Raw genomic sequence first — 11,770 nt, 5'->3', positions numbered from 1 at the left:
TGATTTGAATGAAGAGTGGAGTACCCCTGAGTATCACTGGGTGTGACCCCGCAAGCCAGAAAATCCAAAAACAACACCCGAGGAAAATAAATCAAAACCAAATAAAAAAACATGTTCACAAGCTCCTGGACATGATATAATCACAAAAATACAGAATTTATAATCAGAATTTATAAACAGAATTTACAATCAGAAATTATAATCAGACTAAAGTAACAACAACATAGAATCAAAGATATGTAAGATTTGTAAAACATTTATGAAATAATGCAAGTCACTGTCACTGTCATCCCATTTTTCACTGATTTGCTCTAGCGGGCACCAGTAACATCTCCATGTGAGACTTGTCGTTACTGTTTTTGGCATATCAAATATGCCACAGGTAGCTTGCCAGGCTCTGCCGTGCGGGCAAGATACTCTCGGTAGCTTGCCAGGCTCTCCGAGAGGAATGGAGGAATCGAACACAAGTCAGCCACATGCAAGGCAAATGCCCTATCCGCTGTGCTATCACTCCAGTCCAGTGAAACAGTAAGTGGGAAATTTGTTACAATTGTGACATATATAATAAAATGTAAAATATTAGTCTTAGTGGGTTTTGGGGGAAATTATAAACAATACTTTTGTTTTATCAATTATTTTTTTTTATTTTTGGCAGGGCTGAGACTCAGTGCTTCTAAATAGTGCTCTCACCCAGAAGACACTCCCTGTGATACTTGGCCAGCTAGGCCAGATGACTTAATGATTGGACCTGGCCACACCTGGGGGGGCCCTGTAGTGCAGGAAATGAAATACACGGCTTCATGCATGCAAGGCAAGTTCTAGTCCTTTGGGCTAGCTCCTCGGTCCCACAAGCAGCACTTTTACAGTGGGTTTTGTTTAAAAGCAAAGGTGAGGGCCCAGAGAGATGGCGCAGGGGGTAGATGCATGTCTTGTATGCGGGTGATCCAAGTTCAATCCCCAGCACCCCGTATGGTCTCCAAGGCCCTCCATGATCTAACTCCAGAGAGCAGATCCAGGACCATTGAGCCTAGGTGGGTGTGACTCCAAAACAACAACAAGAAGTGAACCCCCCAATCAAAGGGGGGGTCAGGATATAGCTCAGTTAACTCAGTGGTAGTGTGCAAACCTTGCTTGCTTTAGGGCTGGGTTCCATTCCCCGGTCCCTGGCACTGATGTCAGTCTTGGTCATCTCTTAAGTAATGCCACTGGACCCCAAGGTGTCTTTTTTTTCATAATTTGATCATTTTATTTTATTTATTTATTTTTAAATTTATTTATTTTTTAATTAGTGAATCACTGTGAGGGTACAGTTACAGATTTATACATTTTTGTGCTCATGTTTCCCTCATACAAAGTTTGAGAACCCATCCCTTCACCAGTGCCCATTCTCCACCACCAATAAACCCAGCATCCCTCACACCCCCCAATTCCATCTCCCCCCACCCAACCCTGCCACTGTGGCAGGCTATTCCCTTTTGTTCTCTCTCTCTAATTAGGTGTTGTGGTTTGCAATAGGGGTGTTGAGTGGCCATTGCGTTCAGTATCTAGTCTACATTCAGCACGCATTACCCTTCCCCCACATGGCCTCCAACCACATTTTTCTTGATGTTCCCTTCTATATCTGAGCTGCCCTTTCCCCAGAATGTGAGACCAGCTTCCAAGCCATGGAGTCAACCTCCTGATACTTATTTCTGCTATTCTTGGGTGTTAGTCTCTTACTCTGTTATTTTATATTCCACAGATGAGTACAATCTTTCTATGTCTGTCTCTCTCTCTCTGACTCATTTCACTTAGCATGATACTTTCCATGCTGATCCACTTATATGCAAAGTTCATGACCTCGTTTTTTCTAACAGCTGCATAGTATTCCATTATATAGATGTACCAAAGTTTCTACAACCAGTCATCTGTTCCAGGGCCCTTGGGTTTTATCCAGATTCTGGTTATTGTAAATAGTGCTGCAATGAACATATAAGTGCAGATGTCATTTTGACTATACTTTTTTGCTTCTCCAGGATATATTCCCAGCAGTGGTATTGCTGGGTCAAATGGGAGCTCAATTTATAAGTTTTTGAGAATCGTCCATATTGTTTTCCAAAAGGACTGAACAAGTCGGCATTCCCACTGACAATGTAGAAGGGTCCCTTTCTCCCCACATCCTCTCCAACAGTCCCCCAGGTATCTTATGTGAAACCAAGAGGGGAGAGAGAGACAGTCACTTTCTTCCCATCCACTTCTGCTCCCCCCTTTCCCCAGGGGAACAGCTGAAAAGAATAGGACTGATAAAGCATGCAATAAGTCATTCCAAGGCACAGACCTTGAGTTCCGCCAGCCCCTCTAGGTGAAGCTACACCTGATGTCTACTTGTCCTGCATAGCATGGGAGTGAATCCTCACCAGCCCATTTCTTGGGAAGCTGTGGACTTAGACTGGGGTGAGGAATTGCTCTTTTCAGGGAAGGAAAGCCAATCTCAGTCCTTACCCAGGCCTACTTGGTGTTCATCTTTCTCACAGAAAAGAATATCAGGAGGAAATGAACAGTGAAGTAAAAAACAGATTTTATTTGGAGGGTTTAAAAAATTTTTTTGAGGAAGGGGAAGGAGGGAGAGAAAGAAAGAAAGAGTAATGTGCTCAAGAGAGAATGCAGGCTTCTCCAATGCCAGAAGGCTCCCCTGCACATATCCCAGCAGTAGATATGAAAGGATGAAAGGACATATTTCAAGAAGGGCGATGTGGGAGACTCATGTACTTGGGCACCACATGATCTTGACCATGACATATGGACACAAGCAACACTTGGGCTCGGGCAGCATATGTGTGCTCTTCCTTTGTTCAAGTTGGCTGTAAGAGGGTTTCTCCCAAACTGCCCCACATGAGGCTTCTACCTAGTTAAGAGTCCGTTGCCAGGATGGTTGCCAAGGGGGTAGAGTTGGGATTAATTCATGGTCTTCTTTGAAATTCCTTTCTTGCTGCAGCTTCTCTCACTGGAGGGTCCAGCATTCTCTGGGTCTGTGCTGGTGCCCGGTGAAGGTCTTATCAGGCCTTAGTTCCTGTGTCCATGAGGTGAGTTCCTGAAAGTCTTAGGGGTTAAGTTGGTTTTATTACTTCCTAGGAATTCCATTGTCATGGAAACCCTTCCTTATCTACCTGCCTACCTCAGCACCGTGCACAAGGGCATGCTCACACACACACACACACACACACACACACAAATAATAATTCCACTAACTCTTCCCTCCTCCAGCCCCTGGTTTCAAAAACAATGTGCTATGGAAATGCCTTCCTGATTTTGCTTCTCCTTTCTCCTTTCGCCTTGAAGAAAGGCAGCTGTTCTCACACTGACTGGAGGTAAGTGGCAATTCTAAGGGCTGAGAGGGAACAGTCAGAAAGTTTATATCTGTTCTTTCACCCATGTCTGCCTCAAGCTAGGTTCTACACTTTCTTTTAGGGGCTTTGCATTAGAATTTTATGATCTTTATGTTCATCTTTGGAGTCTGTCTTCTCCATAGGAAGGGCTCACTTATTGGGCCCGTTGACTCAGAGGTACCTGTTGGGCAAACCTGAGGCTGGGGGGATGCTGCTGCTGCTTCCAGGGCAACCCCATTTGCCCCAGTGCCATCCAAGTGGCTCTGCGTCTCAATTCCGATGCCACAGCCAAGTGTGTGCAGGCACCAACACTAGGTGTCCTACTTCCGGTGAGCACCATGGCCAACCGTGTGGGAAATCCCAGACACTGCAGAAACCACAACAAAGGGAAGGGAAGGAGAGAGATAAAACAAGGAAAAAATCAGTTTAATTCTCCCAGAGGAAAATGCCAGTGTGATGAACAATTTCCCTTTATGGTTATCTTTATTTGGTTTTCCAGCTCATAAGAGGACAATGGCGACTTGTATTTTGACCAGGGACCCCAGCACCTCTCTGATGGGCAGCGGCTTCTCTCCAGCTGCCCCCTGCTTACACAAGACCTTCTCCAACCAGTGTCTTTCTCTTCCAAGGCTGAGTCACCAGCAACACATGATCTGTGCTTATATACTTTATGAATCCCCTCTCTCTGTTGTCTGATTGGTTATATTAACCAGGATGTAAAAATCAATCTGATTGGTCATTCAAAACACCTGACAAATCACCTAGATAAAGAACAATTTACTGTATCACTGTCATCCCATTGTTCACTGATTTACTCAAGCGGGCACCAGTAACGTCTCTATTCATCCCAGCCCTGAGATTTTAGCAGCCTATCCTTATTTGTTTTTCCCAATGATTGGAGACTCTTTTCAGGGTCAGGGGAATGAGACCTGTTATTGTTACTGTATTTGGCATATCAAATACGCCACAGGGACCTTGCCAAGCTCTTCCATGTGGGCGGGATCTATCTATCTATCTATCTATCTATCTATCTATCTATCTATCTAGATATATGCCTCTCGTAGAGCCCGGCAAGCTACCAAGCTACCCAGCAAGCTCCCACCTGCATGGAAGATAAAGAACAATTAGCCCAGTAAAAGAAACCAATCAAGTCTTGCATGCACCCAGATGTTATATATATATATATGGGCTCCTGCTTCCTTCACTTACTCTGTGACAGTACCCCTGCAATTGAAGCTGCATTTGGGAGGGGGATTTTAAATGGAACAAAAAAAGCTTTTTAGTCACCAACCTTCTAGAAGACCAGGCAGGCAGTACATTTGCACATTCTCTCTCTTTTCCCTTTCCAGATGAATTTTTTTTTACCATTCCCCTCCCTCAACCCCCACCCACTTTTTTTTATAGCATCTTCATTTTTTTTATTATTGAATCACCATGTGGAAAGTTACAAAGCTTTCAGGTTTAAGTCTCAGTTATACAATGCTCGAACATCCATCCCTTCACCAGTGCACATATTCCACCACCAAGAATCACAGTATATCTTCACCCCAACCCCCCCCCTCCCCCAGCCCCAACCCTGCCTGTGTAGCTGATAAATTTCACTTTACTTTCTCTTTACTTTGTTTTTTTTTAAATATAAATCACTGCTCTTTTATTTTTATTCAGTTACAGACCTCCTATTTAGTGATTGGAAGCAAAGTTCAGTCAACTTTTTCTGTAAAAATATAGCAAATATTTTAGGATTTTTAAAAAAAAATTATTCTTTTATTGAATCACCATGTGGAAAGTTACATAGCTTTCAGGTTTAAGTCTCAATTATACAATGCTCAAACACCCTTCCCTTCACCAGTGCACATATTCCACCACCAAGAATCACAGTATACCTCCCCCCTTCCTCCCACCTCCCCAGCCCCCCACCCCGAATGTATAACTGGTAAATTTCACTTTACTTTCACTTTACTTTGATTACATTCAATATTTCAACAAAAAATTCACTATTATTGATTTGGAGTTTCTCCCCCCTAAAGTCGACCTGCTGAAAAGAAAGCATTTGATAATTTGTTTTCCATTGCTGAGAATGAAGAGATATGAGGTCGTGTGGCCACAATTGTGGCTGCACGGTTTTGGATTTCTGTATTTTAGTATTTTAGTAACTAAGTCCAGAGAAATTTCTGCCAGAAGTTGCATCATTGCAAGCTCGTACCTCTCTGCTACTTTATATTCCACACATGAGTGCAATCTTTCTATGTCTGTCTCTTTCTTTCTGACTCATTTCACTCAACATGATACTTTCCATGTTGATCCACTTATATGCAAATTTCATGACTTCATCTTTTCTAACAGCTACACAATAGTATTCCATTGTGTAGATGTATCAAAGTTTCTTTAACCAGTCATCTGTGTTTGGGAGCTCTGTTTTTTTCCAGATTGAACATACACACACTTTTAAAAGATCAGTTCTTTTGCTTGAGCAGTGGAATGAAATTTGAAAGGAGTTTACAGTGTCTATTGCTTGGACTCTGAAAGTAGGTAGTATTCACCTGCAGGCAGCATCTTTAATTAGTTTTCTTCTGGCAATGTGACCCTAGACTAGTTGGATCCCTGCACTAGGGGCTGGAGAAGTTTGGTGTGTGTATATATGAAAATGTCCCCAATAGTTTTGGTGTGTGTATATATGAAAATGTCCCCAATGCTCTAGAGGAGCATTTACAAAATGCCCCTCTAGAGGGCTGGAGCGATAGCACAGCGGGTAAGGCATTTGCCTTGCACGTGGCAGACCTGGGTTCAATTCCCAGCATCCCGTATGGTCCCCCGAGCACCACCAGGAGTAATTCTTGAGTGCATGAGCCAGGAGTGACCCCTGTGCATCGCTGGGTGAGACCCAAAAAGCAAAAAAAAAAAATGCTCCTCTAGGTTTTGTGCTATTCTCTAAATGCACACTTTACTGAGACTACAAACACACAGCTACTTCAGAGATTGTCTTCTATTATGTGCAAATTTTCTTTCAGGCAATTTGTAACTTTTTTACATCCATGAGAATTGTGTGTATATATATTTATACATACATGTATAATATGCACATATACATACATATGCATATGTTTATATATGTATACCTATATACATTCTCATGGATATACATATCCACGAGAGTTGTGTGTATATAATTGTGGCATATATAATATGCACACACATATATATACACACATATTGATGCATTCATAATGATCAGAATGTCTTAGAATTTACCCAGTGGTCAGTGTCACCCGCTGCTTATGTGTGACATCTTGAGAGCAAAGGAAAGACTGTCACTTCCCCAAAGATATGATAAGCCTCAGGTTTGAAAAATGTAGCACTTGCTCTTATCTGGATCTTAATCATCTGTGACTCTCACACCTCTTCTTGACTTCCAAGGTGTTGCTGCCCCCCAATTGAAAACATGTACAGAAGAATAAAAGTAATTTCACACATGCACCAACCCCTAAGTCACTCCTTGCAATTAGTGAACCCCTGAGTGTCGGGTTGCACATGTTGGGGAAGCCATTTGTAAGGAGCAGCTAAAGCGCCCACCCAAACCTCAGCCCCTACGCTGCTGGATTGTACTTTTTGTGGTTGATCAAGTTCCAGGCAGTCTGTTTGCAAATGAATGTGTCTCTCCTCCTCCTTTGTCTATTGTTCGTAAACTGGCAAATGATTAGAACAGGAGTGTACCTGGGCAAACAGTCTATTTGGGTTTCCCCCTCTGTGGGGAATACTCGTAAAGCCCTGGGTTTTCTTTAACTATGTCATCACTTCAACCTCCTCCTCATCTGTGACTCAAAAGTCAGAGGCTTCAAGCTCATGAATGCATAAATCTAGAGTTTTCTAGGCTGGAAAGCCTCCTCACTCAGGCTGGGGTGGGAAGGATGGCTAGGACTGCTCTGGGGCTGCCCCCACACTCCCTAAACTAAACCCTTCCTTTCACTACTGCTTCTGTTAGTTTTGGTGATGTGGGGGATGGAACCCAGGCCAAGGCAAGACTTCACGATGCATGCAGGTACACGGGCAAGGCAAACCGTCTATGGCTGAGCCATATTCCCAGCCCATGTCATGGTCCTTCTGGGTTTGACTTAAGCCTCCTCTTCCCTCTGGACTTGACATCTCTGTAGGGCAACTCCTGTCAGCCAACTCAGAGCCCTGTAATCCCTGGCTCCTCACTTCCAAACTCCATCCTCCGTCAGTGCTGCTGACTCCCAGTGAAATGGGGTAAAAACCCTCTCAACCCTCATCCTACTGTCCCCACCTCTGTGGTTCCCCCACCTCCGACTTGTGGACTGTTCGTGGCTCACCTTTACACATAATCCTCTGGCTATATTATGAGTCAGCTGTGACTCCAACCAGGGGTTCACTGACTCTGAGGAGCAACAATGTCTAGGTTATTCATGACCCAGCCTGCCCTTCCTCCCCAGAGGGTCTCCCCATCAGCGACATGCCTTCCCAGAGTCACGCTCTGCCATGAAAGCCTGAAGCCAGACACTGTCTCTCCATCAGCAGATGCCCTGCCTCAATTGCTCCTCATGAGGACACTTTGCCAGCTTCTGCCGGGCCATGGTCACCTGACCAGGACCTCCCTGGAACTCTTCCTTGGATAATACCTTGGATGGAAGATGTCCCTCTTTAATCACATGGCTGTCTTTCCTCCCCAGTGAAAGTCAAGGACCTTTTTCTAAAAATTTTATTATAGGGACCACACTTAGTGAATCTGGGGGTAAGTGAGTGCTGCGGCCACTCTTGACAGTGGGCCTGACCGTTAACTGCTTGGCCCCAGCTGTATGCTGCACAGAGACCCCCCAGGGCCACCCGGGGGTGTTCTTGGAACCATGTGATCCAGGAGTTGAATTGAAGACCTCCTGCATATGAAGTCTGTGCTTTCTCTGCTGCCCACAGTCCTGTTTCAAACACGCATCTCCCAGAGATGCTGCTTTGACAGGTAAGAAACCAAGCAACATGCTTTCTTCAGTAATTTAGTTAGCTCCATTCAGCTAATCAAATTCAAGAATTAGCCACTCGATACTGATTCCTTTCATCAGAGCGGTGTTCAAACCACATTGAGCTGTGCACAGGGCTTACTCCTGGCTCTGTGCTCAGAAATCACTCCTGGCAGTGCTCAGGGGATTATGTGCAGTGCTGGGGATTGAGAGTTGAGAACAAGCAAGGCAAATGCCTTAACCCCTGTATTATTGTTCCAGTCCCTGAGTTTTTTTTTTAAAAAATAATACACTTTTGCTTGAAGGGAGAACTGATCAATAAAATGCTGTGGAGGGGAGATGAGAAGGTGGTTGTTTCACAAACATGTGTTGACTTGGCTTTCTAGAATTGATGGATATAATCAGAAACCAAAAAAAAAAATCAATGAACTTTAGATCATCTATGAAAGAAACTTTCTTTTCAAAGACTGGCTCCCACCCTCAGGCTGTGTCTCAGAGCCAGGCCCATGTCACAAGCCCACGGAGAGATCCTGCTCCCCTGTGGACCGAGTATAAACTGAGCTTCCTCGCTCTGAGGCCTCTCGATGGAAGATAGAATAATGTTGGCAGAAGCGTCTGGCAATGTGTTTCTGGAAGAATCCTGAGAGGTAGCTTCTGAACTTCTCTCCCACGAAGGCGTAGATGATGGGGTTGATGCAGCAATGTGTCATCCCCAGGGTCTCTGTCACCTGCATGGCCTGGTCCAGCCGATTGGAGCTCTGGCAATTATTCAGACCAAAGAATTCCTGGTAGGCACTCAGAAGTAGGACGATGTTATAGGGGGCCCAGAAAAGGAAGTACATGATCATGATGGCAAAGATGAGCCTCACGGCCTTGTGCCTCTTCTTCTCGCTCCGACACCGAAGCAGGGTTTTGAGGATGCCCGAGTAGCAGATGGTCATCACCAGAAGCGGCAGCACCAGGCCCAAGATAAACATCTTTAGTGCCTGGAAACTCTTCCAGAAATGAAATTGAGTGGTTGGGAAGTGAGGGCTGCAGGAGTAGTGGAATCCCTCTTTTTGGGATCTGGTAAAGATGATCCCCGGGAGTGAGGCAAGCACCGACACCACCCAGGTGACCACACTCGTCACCACCCCAAAGGTGACTGTCCTGGCCTTTAAAGCAAACACAGCGTGGACAATGGCCAGGTACCTGTCGATGGTCAGGAGGATGATGAAGAAGATTCCCCCGAAATAGCCAATGTGATACATCCCTGTGAAGAGTTTACACATGGCGTCCCCCAAGACCCACTCGTCTGCTGCATAGTGCGCCCAAAAGGGGAGGGTGATGAGGAAGAGCAGGTCAGAGATGGCCAGGTTGAGCAGGTAGATGTCGCTCATGCTCTTCAGCTTCTTGCAGTTGATCAGGGTGAGGATGACCAGCAGGTTTCCCAGGAATCCGAAGATGAACACCAGTGAGTAAAGGGGAGGCAGGAGCCTGGCTGCGATTTGCTTCACATCCGTTTTTTGGCAAGGCTGTGATATCCCATAATCCTCGTAGTAGGGAGAGTAGTTGGGAGATGTTTGATAATCCATCTTGCCCAACCTAGGAACCAAGGAGAAATGAACTTTTAAAAAATTCTTCTAATGCTCTTCGAGGGACGCAAACCAGCTTGAACATCAATATGTTCAAAAAATTGATGCTCAGATTTCCGTTTTGAAGCCAGAACTCCCTTTTTATATTTGGCCAAATGATGAACTTTTATAGTGGAGAGTGAGGGGTTGCTGCTGATTTCTTCTAGAGGACAAATTAAGTGCTGTTGAGGAAATTCATAAAAGCTTCATCTCTTCAAATAAAAATGTGTGGTTCCTTAGCCATGTGACATTGAATGAAACCTTGATAGCAATGTCAAGAAATGGAGACAGGCTCTCTCTGCCCGCACCCCAACCCCCAAACATGGGCATTCCCTGGCAGGTTATCCCCATAGCAGGCCAGTTACCCTGCACAGCTCCCAAGAACACTTGGTTCTACACATCTTTCCACTCATTCCACCAACCCTTATGGTGACCATGTGAGGCGGAGCAAGGGATTTCCCCCATCCTTCAGAGAAGGACCCCAAAGAGAGTTTGGGCAACTTATCCAAAGTCACACAGCTAGAAAGCAATTGATTTTGAGTGTAGGCAGCCCACACCCTTATCCACGGGCCACCTACCTCTCACTCCTTGGCATTAAAATCACCTTGATGTTAGCCTTGGAGTAGGCAGAATGAAATGGACTGATACTCAAGTCCTCCAGTAAGGTCTTAAGAGCCAGCAGAAAATTATAAAATCCTGCTGCCATCCTTACATTTTTCTCTGCAGTTTGTTAGCAGTTTCTGAATTGCCACAATGGAGAAGTCCCATCCTGTCAGCAGACATGGCCAAGCAGAAAACACCTCCTAGGAGTGGCCTCAGTGCCTTCTTGCCCCATGGACCACCGCTCTATTTCAGTTCCATTGAGAATTGAGAATCTTCTCTAAGGAATCCTGAGTCTCCTGCCCCCTCTAGCGCAGATTAGGCAGTTGATAGACGCAACCAGAAAACTTTACCTTTAAATTCTAAGCCCCTCTCTCAATAACGTATCAGTTGTGCAGAGGAACAAACTGATATTAAGGAGAAACTTTGATATTTGAAAACTGATATTAACTTGAAGGCTTTTCAGGCTTCCCTAGACTTTTCAGGCTTCCCAAGCAAACAAACAATAGACTCAGGCTTAGACAAAGCTTCTGAAACTGAATTTCTTCAGAGGACTTCCTGCTGGAACGGTTGGGGGACACTGTATATTTGTCAGAAGATCATTTTCTGCCAATATTTTTAATCAAGAATCATATCTCAAAACGTATTTTTAAAGATGATATTTCTTCTTTAAAAAACAATGTTACATCCTCTAAATTCTTTCACTCACAATCCTGTTTCCATCTTAGATGTTATCATAGTCTGAAACTCATTCTAAATCACATCCCTTTCCTTTTCTTAAAGATAATGCTAAATAGTTCAATTAGCCGCTGATGCTTGCCAGATACCTTCTACAATTTCCTGGAGAGTCCTTTACCAGGGCTTGACAAAATACTAGCCAAGTGGCTGAGGGGTGACTTACCCAGGGACTTTCTTCTTGGGGCGAACAGATGTCTCGGCACCTCTGATCAGCTGGGTTGTGCAAATCAACACATAGTGAGCAAGTGTGTTGGAGTAGGAAATGCAGCTTCATCTGCAGGGGGAGGAGGAGCTTGACGAAGGAGCACTGCAGGGCTAAGGTCTTGAAGAATACTGCTTCTTCTTTTTCTGAATTGCTCTTAACAGAAGGTGAAAATAAATCTCTGGTCTGAAAGGATAGATCTATGGGCTTCTCCGACAACATGATTTTCTTTGGGTTCTCTGCTCATCCAACCTCTCCGAATCTCTGAGAAATCAGAAATAATTG

The 11,770-nt window shown here is 44.5% G+C and overlaps 1 protein-coding gene across 1 annotated transcript; it reads right to left on the bottom strand.

The window, feature by feature from the left end:
• Nucleotides 1-8,688: 8,688 nt before the first annotated feature.
• LOC101553092 (C-C chemokine receptor type 5) lies at nucleotides 8,689-11,500 on the bottom strand. Its single transcript, XM_004614518.2, has 2 exons — nucleotides 11,447-11,500; nucleotides 8,689-9,916 (listed from the first exon to the last, which is right to left on the bottom strand). The coding sequence occupies exon 2, from the start codon at nucleotides 9,904-9,906 to the stop codon at nucleotides 8,842-8,844; it is 1,065 nt and encodes a 354-aa protein (XP_004614575.2). The 5' UTR covers nucleotides 9,907-9,916; nucleotides 11,447-11,500; the 3' UTR covers nucleotides 8,689-8,841.
• Nucleotides 11,501-11,770: the final 270 nt, after the last annotated feature.

Source organism: Sorex araneus, chromosome 4, assembly GCF_027595985.1.
Source record: "Sorex araneus isolate mSorAra2 chromosome 4, mSorAra2.pri, whole genome shotgun sequence".
Classification (NCBI taxonomy): Eukaryota; Metazoa; Chordata; class Mammalia; order Eulipotyphla; family Soricidae; genus Sorex; species Sorex araneus.
Note: the sequence above shows the minus strand (reverse complement) of the source record. Positions and strands in the feature narration are given on the sequence as shown.